This window comes from Leopardus geoffroyi, chromosome A3 (genome assembly GCF_018350155.1).
Source record: "Leopardus geoffroyi isolate Oge1 chromosome A3, O.geoffroyi_Oge1_pat1.0, whole genome shotgun sequence".
Classification (NCBI taxonomy): Eukaryota; Metazoa; Chordata; class Mammalia; order Carnivora; family Felidae; genus Leopardus; species Leopardus geoffroyi.
The window spans coordinates 128,782,004-128,797,850 of record NC_059336.1 but is presented as its reverse complement, the minus strand read 5'-3'; the positions used below and the strand labels follow the sequence as shown (position 1 = coordinate 128,797,850).

The 15,847-nt window shown below is 40.1% G+C and overlaps 1 protein-coding gene across 5 annotated transcripts in view; it reads right to left on the bottom strand.

The window, feature by feature from the left end:
• NBAS (NBAS subunit of NRZ tethering complex) overlaps positions 1-15,847 on the bottom strand; it is a 360,511-nt gene that overhangs the window by 249,633 nt on the left and 95,031 nt on the right. For all 5 annotated transcript variants that reach the window (XM_045447679.1, XM_045447678.1, XM_045447677.1 and 2 more), the window contains 4 exons: positions 4,278-4,341; positions 3,062-3,255; positions 1,614-1,871; positions 764-889 (listed from right to left, as the gene is read on the bottom strand). In XM_045447679.1, coding sequence (XP_045303635.1) covers positions 764-889; positions 1,614-1,871; positions 3,062-3,255; positions 4,278-4,341 — 642 coding nt within the window. The remainder of the gene's footprint in view (positions 1-763; positions 890-1,613; positions 1,872-3,061; positions 3,256-4,277; positions 4,342-15,847) is intronic.

Genomic DNA, 15,847 nt, shown 5'->3' with positions numbered 1-15,847 from the left:
TCCTACCTTTTCCTACCTGCCAACCTTGGCATCTAAGAACCAGCCCTGGCCCAAGACACCGCAGAGAACTCTTCCTGCCGATGTGCTGCAACCACTCTTCAGTGAGGTCTGAATCCCAGCTCCCTTCCAAGTCTGTTCCCTCCTTGGGTATGCTCCTTCAGCCCTAGGGTAGTCCTTAATGTTCTCTTTACCCCTTTATAGGAAATCTCACTAGAAAATAATGTTCCAGGGGTGCCTGGGTGGCTCAGTTGGTTAAGCGTCTGACTCTTGATTTCAGCTCAGGTCATGATCTCAGTGGATGGAGCCACACGTCAGGCTCTGTGCTGACAGTGTGGAACCTGTTTGGGATTCTCTCCCCCTCTCTCTGCCCCTCCCCTGCTTGCATGCACATGCTTTCTCTCTCTCTCCCAAAATAAATTTTTTAAAAATGCTCCATATTAAAACTTTCCCTGTCCAAATTACTAGGTGGTTTCTGGTTCCTGATGAGACCCTGAATGATGTAGGTGAAGAAAGGTAAGTGAGGTAGAGGAAGAGGAAGGATTAGACCAAAAAACCAGATTCTTAGCTGGCTTATCAGTGAATATTTGTTCACACATCTTCAGCACCAAGGTCCAGCTGCAGGGCCAATACAACCGGATAACTCCTCCAGGTTGAATAAACTTTAGAAATGTCAGCAATATATAATGCTCCCAAAAAAAGGCCCATAACCAAAAAGTATCCCATAATTTGAATTTTACCACGTTACGAAAATATGTAAACATACCAAGTAACTCTGAATGGAAGCAATGTTGACCGCGGACTTCCTCCACTGTCTCTGATACACTAGGTCAGTGTCCAGGCCGTACGTCTGAGCCAGAGACAAGGCTTCCTCATATTCTTCACTTTCAATCTTGGGACAAGGAAATGGGAACAGGAATGTGACATTACTGAAGCGCCCACGGTGTCACTATCATGATGCGATCACCTTAACCCTTACAGCATGTTATGCATTCCCAACTATTCTCATAGGCACTGTGGCACCAGGAGCCCAAAACCTTGAGTGGCAGACAGATCAAGCGCTTCTTTCCACTCTTTAACAGACAGCTGAGAGACAGCTGAAATGCCCATATTAATGGAGTAAAATGATGGTGAAACCAAGACAAGGAGAACCGACAGCCTGACTCCTGGTCAGAGCCCACCCCAGACACTACAGCACCCGGCACAAACAACTAGAACGCTCAGAGTGGACTAAATCTGCTTCCCAAGCAGATGCCTGATTAGAAAGCAAGTCTGCATTTCTTCCCTCGCCATCTGCAGTCTGAGGAGACAGCTGCACTGAACACAGATAAGGTGAGCGCTGAAGGCCACGTGAAGGGCAGCAAAGACCCAGCTAATCCACAAAGTGGACCAACGGTCTCAGTGAATTCATCTTTCATCCACTGTTTTTATTTTGATTCCGCAGGCACAAAAACCAGCATTATTTTCAAAAGCTCTATAATACCGATATTTCTAACAGGTCAATGATAGGACGATCCCTCTTTAAATTTCTGTGTTAAAAAAATTGGTTTTTCTCATTCCAATAAAATTAAAGCTGGATGCCTATGCACTCTGACAGCGATAGGACGCTCCCTCACCTTTCTCTGATAAAGCTCTTCTGGAGTCGTGGAGCGCAAACTCACGAGGCGGTAGTTTTTAGTAATGGTTCGCGGGCGTTTCCGCGGAGGCGCAAATCGTTCCATCTCCGTCACCAGGTACAGGCCCTGCTTTATGTAGCCGAAGTAGCGAGTCTTCGCGGATACTTCCTGATCGGAATCCGAATCCTCTTCACCTTCATCTTCGTCTCCACCCCTAGTCTCCAAACGAGATCGCTTGGGCGCAAGTTTAATCTCACACTAAATTGAAAAAGGAAATGTTAAATCAGTAGTGAGGAGCTGAAGACAAGCTTTAGGGTGAGAAAAATATTTTTAATTCTGCTCTGGTTCAATGCATGACACGAGCCATGTGATTAAGAATAAGCTTCAAGAGAACCCAATACAGACAGTATATACATCAACACTTCCAGAAAGATCCTCTGTCTTATTGGCTCCAAATCTCCAAAACCAAAGCCTGTTTGAAAAACAGCTCATTAATATGATCTCCCAAATATATGCCTGGCAATTATTTTAGGGAAACAAAAAGAATGTTAATATCTTCACTTTGGTATTTTTGTACCTGCTGCAGAAAAAACAGGAGTTTTTCATCTATTTAGAAAATGAACATGAAGGTATTTATTTGCTTTACTGAGACTAGCTTTCCTGCCCTCCCTCCCTTTGGGGAAAAAAAAATGTGTAACAGCTTCATAAAGTTCTGAGTCCGAAAGCCTGACTGTTGAAGATAACTTTCATTCCATACTTAACAGAGTTGGCTTAGATTTTAAGCCATGGTTCTTTTTAAATCACATCTGTAGACTCAGTAACAAACTTCGAGATTTAAAAAAAAAAAAAAAAAAATACTTGTGAATCTGCACTGAAATGAAAGCTATTGAAGGTCATTACACTTGAAAGACTTAGAATAAGAATTGTTCATGATAAAAACAGAACTTTATGGGACTAGCCTCAATTTTCAAGTCTTCTGTCATGACAAACAAGCTTTCTTTACTAAAAGAACCAGAATTTTTAAGTTCCCAAACTTGAGGGAAATAGTTTGTTAAAGACCATATCTAACTAGAAATACCTTTTACATTTTAAGATGTCCAATCTAAGAAAAAGAACAAAATATGTCACGTCCGTGAAGAAAAAATGCTTTTACAAAGAGCAAAATGACTCCATTTTCTCCATTCTTTTACAGCGCAAATTTGTTAATTGACTCAACAATAGATCTTTCTTATTATCCTCACTGAATCTCTGATTCCAGTCACAGGGTTGTGTTTTTAAAAACAAGATTAGATGATGGGCTAGCTAAAATTTAAAAATCAAACGTTTATCCATACTTCAATAAAAATAATGGACAAAAATCACTAAAAACTAAATCAGGTGTTTGGATTTTTGGTGAAATACAGGTTTTCTTTCCAACACACTAGCTGCTCCAAAAGGGAAAGCATTACCTCCAAACTTAAAAATCCTCCATCATGGGTAGCAGTGACTTGAGGTGATGGTTCAAACCACTCACAGGATTTTCCCAGTAAATTCTTCAAAGTTTTCACCGACGAAACCGTCAAAGCACCAGAACAGCGAGCCAAAGTCACTGCACTGGCTGCCCACCAATTTACATCAATCAGTGGGTAAAAGGACTCTTTATCTAATGGGGAAAGTAAATCAACACAAGCGCATCGTCAATGTGCATTAACTACAACACATTTAGTCCAATGATCAATTTAAAAACCATATTTGGGCCCTAAACGTGTTCAATAAGAAAAAATAAATTAGAAGTCGTCACCCAAATTTTTACAAAATGGTACCTGAGTTCCGACAATTTGTCAAAGTCCAAAATTCTAAGGATGCAGGAGCAGTAAATATCTTTAGGTCTTCCCTCTCAAAAAATGAAGTCTACCAACACATGTCAACAGAACAGGTTGAAATGTTGGTGTGTATAAAGCATACGTATCATAAAGGTTCTAAAAGGTTTTGAAAAATGTTCCCATATCCCTTTTCAGACTAACAATAGGAGAGAATCATACACTTAAAAAAAATTTAAGACAGACATAGAATAGTTTTCACTTCTAAAGTTTATTTTGAGGGGGGAGGGGCAGAGAGAGAGAGGGAGAAGGAGAATCCTAAGCAGGCTCCATGCTGTCAGCTGAGAGCCCAACTCAGGGCTCGGACCCAAGAACCATGAGGTCATGACCTGAGCTAAAACCAAGAGTCGGACACCCAACGACTGAGCCACCCAGATGCCCCAATGCTGATTTCCTCTTAAAGATTTGAAGGAGACCAGGACTGCCACCTCAAAATTGACCAGTTTGACATAAGAAATATTTTAAGATGCAGAAATGAGTGAAACTCGAAGTTCTTTTTGTCTTGTCACTTAATAATTTTATTGTTCCCTTGATAAGATGCTGCAGAAAACCAACTTGCAACCAACCCTCGGTGTCACTCATTTCTGGGTACTACTCCCAACGTACATGCTAGTAACTTCGGTTTTGTTTTTCTCCTGTTAATCTGTCTTCTGTCAATCTAATTTTACAGGGCCCCAGCCAGAGAACCATGGAGGGTAAAAAGAAAAAGATTTGTTTTCATCCCCTACATATATCATCAAGGAGCACCTTTACTATATAATTACTGTCTCATAAGGTTTCGATTATCATATTTCATACAACTCACCTTTGATTTTTTTTCTCTTCTCAGGAGAGAGCCTCCAGTCAGGATTAAGGTCGTCATAGCCTGGCTAAACATGAAAAATATGCACAGGACTTCTTGAGTCAACAATGTAAGAAAATTATAAGAGCATCACTAACAACTATGGATTTTTTGAAATAACAAAATATGGAAGCGATGCTTTCCTTCGATCTCTTAGTCGTATTCTACCTAGCTGAATCTATTCCTCTTAATAACCTTGCTCTTACACTTAAAATGTGCACCTGGAACCACCGTAACTCAATTTAATGAAGAAAAGAGCATGCAGAAGAAAAGTAAGAGAGCGAGTGTGCAATTAATACGATGAGAGCAAGACACACGAACATTCGTTCTGTGCACACTCACATACACACACTTACACTCCAGGAGGAGAACGGCTATACTGTGGTGAATAAGCACAAGTCTGGGTACAAGTCCTACTCCTGTAACTTGTAAGTGGAGTGACCCCTCCAGGCCTTAGGCTCCACGGCTCTGAGATTAGACTCTGCAACCTCCATGTTATCCCCGGTTCTAACTTCCTAGGACTAATTTACTACAGAAAAAAATATAACCATGCGATTCTCAAGCTGCCTCCATTCACATTCTAATTTCATGGAACATAATGTCATGCCCACCTTTGAGAAGGTGATGACACATCAATCTCTCTCCACTATCATACAACAGCTGAGATGAACACACTGCCAGACCCCCTCTGGGCTCACTTTTAATTACTGCATCTTCAGAATTACAGCAGTATGGGAAAAGACCAGCAAAAATATCATTTGGCTATGTGAAATCTTAAGCCTAAAGAAAGTAATGCTATATTTAAGTCAAAATGTGCTTTCTCATTTAATATATACTTTATCAACAATTTCTCAGTGGCTAAGCCTTAAGAGTATTAAAATTGATACTTCTTTCCAAGGCCTAAAAGAATTTCCTGATCTCCACTACTATGATAAATCACTCACAGCAGTCACTGAAAACAGAAGATATAATTCTTTAAACTTTACCCAAAAAGTCACCCTAAAAGCCTATTTATATACTAACAGAAGAAATAGATTGTCTCGGTTTACTTTCTCATAATTAACTTTCAAAGATTCAGAATACCAGAAGGTATAGATTACTGAAACTAATCAACTTGGATTCCTTAAGATCAAATCTTCTTTGGTCACTTATAGGGCACTCCAGACGTTTTTAGGGCCTCCGAATCATCAGCTGTACACGCTCCCACAGCACCTTCATATGGGGACGTGTGTGCTTCCCTGCTGACATCGTGGAGTACACAAGGGGAGGGTGGAGTAACACTTTAAGTCCCACAAACAACAAGGATGATTCGGCCTTGGGGGAATTGAAGTACATACAGATCACAGTGAAATTTAACATGAAATCTCCAAAATCTTTTCAAACGAAACCGTCTCACTAGTATAAGTACATTGAGAATTCAAGGTGGGCTTGTCTTCATCAGAGTTAACGATGAGGAAGAACACCGTGAACAAGCTGCACCAGTCCATGAGGGTCAGTTTTCAGACATTTCGGGACTAGACTGTTCCGTGCAGATGGCTTTAATAATGGATGTCTCTTGTGAATTTGATTTTAAACACAAGACGAAGATGTGTTCTTCCGCAGCCAGAACTCTGTCAGAGTCATCTTCGTACTCCCAGACCTATCACAGTACTCACCTATCACGGTAGCTAAATGCTGAATAAGTGAATCAATTACTTTTTTTTAATGTTTGTTTATTTTTGAGACAGAGAGAGACAGAGCATGAACGGGGGAGGGTCACAGAGAGAGGGAGACACAGAATCCGAAGCAGGTTCCAGGCTCCGAGCTGTCAGCACAGAGCCTGACGTGGGGCTCGAACCCACAAGCCATGAGATCATGACCTGAACCGCAGTCGGACGCCCGACTGACTGAGCCACCCAGGCGCCCCAGGAATGAATTATTCTTTTAAATCACTGCACCCTAATTAGAATGGCTAAGCCATAGGAAAATTAGCTTAGTACTAGTATTCCTGCAGTCTCTCAAAGGTGTGGTCTCTTCTGCTATTTAGTCAATGAACACTGTGCACTTATACTGTGAGGGGGAAGAGAAACCATACATTACTGGCCGCACAACTCAAGCAGGTAGAGAGCTGAGAAACAGATGTGAGTGACTATAACCCAAGTTCAAATATAACAGCTGCCCAAAAAGAGGTATAGATAAAAGTGGAGGGGTCTTCAAAGGTTGAAGAGGTCATTTTGAATATGGCCTCGAGAAAGACAAAGGGGGTTCAAGAGGTATAAAGGAAGTACTACACTGGGTGCTCTCCGTTCAAGACTGGATAAAATCTGGATATGGCAAATGGGTGGAGGAAGACATTCCAGTCAGCCAACACAGAATGAACAAAAGTACACCAGTTAAAAAAAAAAACAAAACAAAAAACTAAACTTATTCAGGAAAACAGTGGGTCAGTTTAACTGAAGTACAGGATATCCATTCTAATTATCTGCATTTTTGCTTGTCTTGGGGTTTTGGCGGAAAGATGGGACTCGCGATGCCATTTGTTGTTGTTGAGCTAAAATTCACATAATGGAAAATTAACCATTTTAAAATGAACATTCAGTGGCACTTTGTACGTTCACAGTGTTGTCACTTCCATTTAGTTTCAAAACATTTGTGCCGATCCAAAATAAAACCACTTACCCATTAAGCAGTGACTTCCCACTCCCCATCCCCTCAGCCCTGTCCGCTACCAATCTACTTTCTGCCTCAGTGGATTTACCTATTCTGGATATTTCGTATAAATGAGTTCATACAACACGTAACCCCTTGTGTCTGGCTTCTCTGGAGTAGCAGAAGGTTCTCAAGGTACATCCATGTTGTAATATGTATCCGTACTTCATTCATTTTTACGGCTGAACACAGATTCACGCTAGATATCTGAACTAAATGTTTACTTTCACAATATGTGGGAGTTGGATGAAACTATCTGCACGGTACATTTAAGAAAGAAGCCCAAACATAACTCTGCTTCAGGCAGAGGTGACCTATCAAACCAGTATCCCGACATAGCTGTGCCTCACTACTCTCAAAGCAGACATTCCCACTGCCTCCCTTCATACGATTCCAACTATATATGGACAGGTCTCCTCAGGCAAGGGATGCAAGAACAAAAGGAAACCATTGGGACTACCCCAAAATAAAAGACTTTTTGCACAGCAAAGGACACCATCCGTAAAATGAAAAGACAACCTACTGAATGGGAGAAGTTATTTGTAAATGGCATGTCCAAAAAGGAGCTAATATCCAAAATATATAAAGAAATTACACAACCCAACACCAAAACCAAATAGTCTAATTTGTAATTTGGATTGTTGTATTTTCATTTTCGTTTGTTTCCATATATTTTTTAATTTCTTCTCTAATTGCCTGGTTGACCCACTCATTCTTTAGTAGGGTGTTCTTTAACCTCCATGCTTTTGGAGGTTTTCCAGACTTTTTCCTGTGGTTGATTTCAAGCTTCATAGCATTGTGGTCTGAAAGTATGCATGGTATAATTTCAATTCTTGTACACTTATGAAGGGCTGTTTTGTGACCCAGTATATGATCTATCTTGGAGAATGTTCCATGTGCACTCGAGAAGAAAGTATATTCTGTTGCTTTGGGATGCAGAGTTCTAAATATATCTGTCAAGTCCATCTGATCCAATGTATCATTCAGGGCCCTTGTTTCTTTATTGACCGTGTGTCTAGATGATCTATCCATTTCTGTAAGTGGAGTGTTAAAGTCCCCTGCAATTACCACATTCTTATCAATAAGGTTGCTTATGTTTATGAGTAATTGTTTTATATATTTGGGGGCTCCGGTATTCAGTGCATAGACATTTATAATTGTTAGCTCTTCCTGATGGATAGACTCTGTAATTATTATATAATGCCCTTCTTCATCTCTTGTTGCAGACTTTAATTTAAAGTCTAGTTTGTCTGATATGAGTATGGCTACTCCAGCTTTCTTTTGGCTTCCAGTGGCCAACAGGCACATGAAAAGATGCTCAACGTCACTCCTTATCAGGGAAATACCAATCAAAACCACACTCAGATATCACCTCACGCCAGTCAGAGTGGCCAAAATGAACAAATCAGGAGGCTATAGATGCTGGAGAGGATGCGGAGAAACGGGAACCCTCTTGCACTGTTGGTGGGAATGCAAATTGGTGCAGCCACTCTGGAAAACAGTGTGGAGGTTCCTCAGAAAATTAAAAATAGACCTACCCTATGACCCAGCAATAGCACTGCTAGGAATTTACCCAAGGGATACAGGAGTACTGATGCATAGGGGCACTTGTACCCCAATGTTTAGAGCAGCACTCTCAACAATAGCCAAATTATGGAAAGAGCCTAAATGTCCATCAACTGATGAATGGATAAAGAAATTGTGGTTTTGGGGCGCCTGGGTGGCGCAGTCGATTAAGCTTCCGACTTCAGCCAGGTCACGATCTCGCGGTCCGTGAGTTCGAGCCCCGCGTCAGGCTCTGGGCTGATGGCTCAGAGCCTGGAGCCTGTTTCCGATTCTGTGTCTCCCTCTCTCTCTGCCCCTCCCCCATTCAAGCTCTGTCTCTCTCTGTCCCAAAAATAATTAAACATTGAAAAAAAAAAAAAAAGAAAAGAAATACAAATTCTTTAAAAAAAAAAAAAAAGAAATTGTGGTTTATATACACAATGGAGTACTACATGGCAATGAGAAAGAACGAAATATGGCCCTTTGTAGCAACGTGGATGGAACTGGAGAGTATGATGCTAAGTGAAATAAGCCATACAGAGAAAGACAGATACCATATGGTTTCACTCTTATGTGGATCCTGAGAAACTTAACAGAAACCCATGGGGGAGGGGAATGAGAAAAAAAAAAAAAGAGGTTCGAGTGGGAGAGAGCCAAAGCATAAGAGACTCTTAAAAACTGAGAACAAACTGAGGGTTGATGGGGGGTGGGAGGGAGTGGAGGGTGGGTGATGGGTATTGAGGAGGGCACCTTTTGGGATGAGCACTGGGTGTTGTATGGAAACCAATTTGACAATAAATTTCATATATTGAAAAAAATAAATAAAAGTGATAATCCACAAAAAAATAAATAAATAAATAAAATAAAAATGGGCGGAGGACACGAATAGACAGTTTTCCAAAGAAGACAAAAAGATGGCCAATAGACACATGAAAAAAATGCTCAATTATCACTCATCATCAGGGAAATGTAAATCAAAACCAGAATAAGATCTCTCACCTCACACCCGTTAAAATGGCTAGAAAAAAAGACAAGAAATAATAAATGTTATTAGGAGCTGTTTCCACTGTTGGTGGAAATGCAAGCTGGTCCTACCACTGTGGAAGACAGTACGAAGTTTCCTCAAAAACTTAAAAATAGACAAACCACACATTCCAGTAATCCCACTACTAAGTATTTACCGGAAAATGAAAGTAAGCAAAGAAAGAAGAGAAAAACACTAATTTGAAGGGATATAGGAGCCCCATATGTTCACTGCAACATGATTTACGACAGCCAGGATATGGAGGCAACCCAGTGTCCGCTGATGCATGAATGGAGAAAAAAGATGTGGTGTATACGTATGATGGAATATTACTCAGCCAAACAAAAGAATGAGATCTTATCATTCACATGGCAACATGCACGGGTATTATGCTATGTGGAGTAAGTCAGACAGAAAGACAAATACTACACGATTTCACTCGTGTGGAATCTGAAGAGAATATAAATTGACTCATAAATACAGTGAACAAACTGGCAGTTGTGGGGATGGGGAGAAATGGGCAAAATAGGTAAAGGGAATTAAGAGGTAACAAAACAAAACAAAACAAAAAAAAGCTGATATTCCCATTGCTTCTCTCATACTCGTCAAACTGGGCCAGACTTCCCATCCTTCAACCCTAAAAACTCTGACTGTGAGGGGCCCCCGTGATCTGGCCATGCTTTATGGTATCTGAAACACACGCTGTAGGCCGGTGTTTTGAGGGCAGGATCACCAAGGACCCACGGCCCCTGTGAAAGCACTCCAGGGGTGCTCACTCCTAGTGCCATGTTGATATATTCTGAGAAGCAACCTCCCTGTCACTCCTCCTTGGGTGACATGCCACCTCATGACTGAGAACATCCTACAGTGACAGCGATAGCACTGTTTTCTTCAGTTAGGAATTTTGATTGTTGACTCTTTAACAGCTAGAAGCTAAACATAATGAAGGCCGCTGCCTCCAACAGCATAAAAGCAGCCTTTCAACTGCTTATTCATCCCACAAACACTTACTAGTATTTTTTTTGGCCAAGCTCCATGTTAGGCCCCGTGGAACAAACATATATTCAGGGTCTTTTCTCCAGGAGCTCACAGTTGAGTGAAGCTGTGAGGACAGCTGCGGACTGTGTCAAGACCAATCACATTAACTGTCATCTTCCCACTTATCTTTCATTGATCGATCCATTTAACAAAATCTGTCCAATACCTACTATTGTGGCAAAGAGCAAATTGTAGGAGAAACAAAACTTATCTTTCCTATTTTATCATAGGATGTACAAATAGAAAAATGATAAAACTTCTTCAGACAAAAAGTAAGGCCAAAAATGAGATGGAAATATATAAACATAACATATGGGAAATGTTTGAAATGAAAATCACTTTAGCAATTTAGCAATTTTACTATATTCCACACATGAACAAGACTTAATACTCACAGATTTCTAGCCAGATGGATTTTCATATTGACAATGAAAGCTGAAGTATTTAATCAACTCACAACTGGGTAGAAGTAAATCAGAATAGGCACTTCCACAACTATCTTTAATCATTAGATTTTATAGAGAAAATACTCAATTACACAAAGCATATTATGAAAACTAATAAAGTAGTGAATTACATGAAGAAAGCCCCAGATGAGCTGAATTCACGATTTGGTAAAAGAGGCTACAGTTGTATAGGGCAACAGTAACACTAGCTTCTTCTCAGACCATGTTTTAGCTAAAATTATAAGCTGGCTCTACACTATATGTTACCATATAATCTATTTTAAACATACTGGCTTGGCCATTTCATTTCCTAGAACAGCAGTAAGAGAGGCAGAGCCCTGTCCTACCTGGGTGACCCGAGGTCCCTTGACTATTGCAGGACGAGTGAGAAAGGAGCAGCTGTTTAAGGGCTCAGCCAGTGATGAGTACACAAAATGACACCAATATATTTGGTATATGACTTATTAATAGTTTCGTGTTTCCAGTGTCTCTGCATAACGAATGCTGAACTCCAAAAGCATCGTTCACATCAACTGCATGGACTCTCTCCCTGTTTTCCATTAATATCATCACTAGTACCTCACTCACCCAGATAAAAGTCACGATCTAGGGGTGCTGACTTTGGCTCAGGCCACGATCTCACAGTTCATGAGTCCGAGCCCCATATCGGGCTCGCTGCTGTCAGCACAAAGCCCGCTTCAGATCCTCAGTCCCCCTCTCTGCCCCTCCCCTGCTGGTTCTCATTCTCTCTCTTTCTCTCTCTCAATAAATAAATTAAAAAAAAAAAAAAAAGTCAAAATCTGTCAACATAAGGGCTACAGAAGATACTCTGAAACAAAGGCTTAACCTATGAAGTCCAAGAACCTGAGTCCAACCAGCATCTTGATTCTAATGCAGCAGTGCAAGTTTACTTCTTTTTAGCACTATTCCCATCTATTACAACACAAAAACATTTGTTACTTACTAGGACTGTAGTGAAGCAATTGAAATAGGTTCCTATCACTCAGGGTGGACAGCCAAGCCTTAGTAGGCAAATGCTACTTACTCCCAACAATCCTTCCCCCCAACTGGATTATGAGTCTTTCCTCTGAGCTTATCTTTTCATAATATTAACATGTTACTCTGTTGATTTGTTTATAATTCCCCTTGCAAGACTATGAGCATCTCACCGGGACTTACTGCATTCTACTCTAAAACTTGGTAAAGATTCAATAAAGAGATGAACTCTATTATTTTATGATTATTATTATGAATACAGTAACAGCTTACTCTTCATAAAACTGTTACACACAAGCTTTATACCACTTACTGTGGTACACTAAATTTTGCTGACTCCCTTCATATAGTACCCATCCAAGCCCAAAATGGCCAAGCCAATGTGATGAACTCCCAGGATACAGGTGAAAGACTCAAGCAAAGTATAGTTTTTCAAACCCTTTGTGCTGAAGAGTTACCACTCTCACATACTCTCCCAGCACATCATAAGTACTGCACAGATCTATTGTAAACTTCAGGGTTTACCAGCGGGAAGCTATGTCAATTATTTACTCCAGTTTTTGGTGATACACACTAACTGGCTCGAGAGTTCAACACATCTGAGAAGGCTGAAGACATCTGTGTTCTATTCACTGGGAAAAAAAGATTTATCTCTGTTCTTCTAAAGATCAAATAAATAAAGCCTAATAAATATATTTTCCACCTTTTAAAAACTGTATCTATTTTTGCACAGGGTCATGGCAAGAGCATATACATCAGAGTCAGAGAGAGATGAAATCTCTCTGAAATCTCAACTCTACTGCTTACTTGCTAAATAACTCTGAATAAGTGCTCAATAAATAATTGAGGTTATTATTACAGTAAATTTTGTAAAAGCTACAAGAATACTATCTACATGAATCGTGACCAGAGCTACATAAGCCTAAAATGTGTATCAAAAAACAAAAAACAAAAAAAACAGAGTGTTCTGTGAAAATGATGGAGCCTCACAAGAATTTGCTTATGACAGAATGAAGAATGACACAATGAAGAAAGGATGGAACAAAAGCAGGGAGCAGGGAGAGGAAAGTTCAGGAAGCAAGTGTGAAGCAGATAATGATCCAGGTAAACAAAGGAGTTTGCATTTTGACCACAACTTTAGAATTTTAAAGAAAAGAATAGATGAAATTAAAGACTTGCTTTTCAACCCTGGACAAAATTTCTTTTGAGACTAGAATGAGGAGTCTCAAAGCAAGACCTGTTCTATTCAGCTCCAGTCCTTCCCTGTGCTGAGCGACAGCGCGAGAAGGGCGGGGCTGACCACCACAGGCCCTGGATGGGATGAATTCGGGAATAAGGCGGTGTGCTGAGCAGCAGGAGAAATAGCAATAAAGGTAATTCTCACTAAGCCACTGTTCCCTCGGCAAGGGGTTCTACCACCTACAAAACGTCTGCAGTGATGGCAATCAGGTCCATGGTTTTCAGTTTTGTGAGCCCCAAAACCTGTTTGATTTTTTTTTTTTTCTGGTTTGCTCAGGCATTCGAGGGAAATAATTGATGGGGACCCAATCTAAAAAAAACGGATATATTACCCTAAAAATTGTTCAGTTGGTAATAATAGCTAGAACTGGCTTGAGAATCAAGCTACATCAACAGACAGCCTCTACAGACTGTGCGGTGGGCGCTAAACCAGAGCCACAAGGGGCGAGATGGAAGCACACTGTGGCACAACAGAACAGTCTAGAGCAATTCCTGATGAGCTGCCCTTCTACATCCTCAAGGGTCAAAGAGTCTCACCAGGGAAACACAGGAGATCAACTTCTGACATAAACTCCTCTCTCTTCCCACCATAAACCTCTTTTGCCATTTTCTAATTTCCTTCCTTTCCTGCCCCATTACTCTTCTGATGGCCTATTCCAAACTACTGGGATATTTACATTTACTCATTCAAGATTTTTAAACAATTTTTTAAATTATTTTAATAGAATCGCTATAAAAATCACAAAAAAATTAATGAATAATATTAATGAGCTAAAGAGTAGCGAATTACAATGATACTGATCGGCAACTAATGACAAAAAAATGTCTAACTACTTAAAAAGTTGAGTGTATGCCAATAAGGGTTACAACAAATGCAATTTATCTTCACAAGAAGGGTATCCAGAATTCCAGTAAACAAAAGAGCATACTAGTAAATTTTACCTAAATAGTCCTTACACTACATGTATGCCATTCTAGAATACTAACAAAATCAAACATTAAGTGTGCTTCAAACTTGATCAATATTTCTATTAGGTGAATGAAATAATTTAAGAAAATGAGTAAACTTAAGAAAAAAAAATTGCCCAAAGGGGCGCCTGGGTGGCGCAGTCAGTTAAGCGTCCGACTTCAGCCAGGTCACGATCTCGCGGTCCGTGAGTTCGAGCCCCGCGTCGGGCTCTGGGCTGATGGCTCAGAGCCTGGAGCCTGTTTCCGATTCTGTGTCTCCCTCTCTCTCTGCCCCTCCCCCGTTCATGCTCTGTCTCTCTCTGTCCCAAAAATAAATACATGTTGGAAAAAAAAAAAAATTAAAAAAAAAAAGAAAAAGAAAAAAAAAATTGCCCAAATGTAAAATGTTGGAAAGAACAGAGTCTTTCCAAATGCAAATTTGTCACTATACATTAATAGCCATGAAAAATACATGGTACCTTTTGCATCAGTTATCCAGTGTGCATGGCTAAATATGTTAAACAAATGGTTTTAGAGTTGATCCACTCCACTTCTAGAGGGAAGATATAAATCAGGTTAGCTATCAATTCCGAGGAGAGAAAAACAATGTTCCTTGTATTTAGCTGCTGAGATTGAAGACTGAGGAACCCCTCTTCTGTTTAGAACAAATCAAGATCCAGGGCCAGAGTGAGTGGTAGAGGTGCAGAGAACAAATTAAATTCAAGGTGAGTAGGAAATAAGGGGAAAAAAATCTTGCCAAACTTGTGTATTAAAACAGAAAAAAAGGGGTGCCTGGGTGGCTCAGTCGGTTGGGTGTCTGACTTTGGCTCAGGTCATGATCTCACGGTTTGTGGGTTCGAGCCCCGCATCAGGCTCTGCTGACAGCTCGGAGCCTGGAGCCTGCTTCGGATTCTGTGTCTCCTTCCCTCTCTGCCCCTCCCCCACTTATGCACTGTCTCTCTTCAGTCTCTCAAAAATAAATAAATGTAAAAAAAAATTTTTTTTAACAAAAAAAATGAAGAATAATAGCAAAAACAAATTGAAGTCTGTGAAAAGTGTAAGAAAATATACAGCCAGTTTCTCTTTCCCTCTGCTATTCTGGGAATAACAAAATGCTCTTTGCTTTTCAAAATTGTTTTAATAGCTCAGATTAACTGATGAAATGAAATTAAAAAGAATTCTGAAAAAAGACATCAATCCATTCAGACCATTCAGGGAAAAGGCTCCAGTCTTAGAATCACAAAACTATCCACCAAAGCTGGTGAAAATATATTCCTATAGAAAAGGGAAATGGAGAAGTGAGAGGAAAAAAAATTAACCCATAAGTACTGAAATGCCAAATCACCATCGGAGGAGTAAAAGATTTAGAACATAAAGTTGTATCTAACTGAGGTCTTTCTTTTCATCTTCACTCTATCGCAATACACAGCATTATATGCACAGACCTTATTTGCCCATCGCGATTTTAGAATATAACAAATGATGATTCTGTTACTAAACCACTAAGCCTTTTCATTCTTAAAACCGGTCATTTCAAGACACTAAAAAATTAATAGACTGCATCTTCACTCCCTACCTTTTGAGTGAAGAGGTCTCCCTTCAAGCCTTAA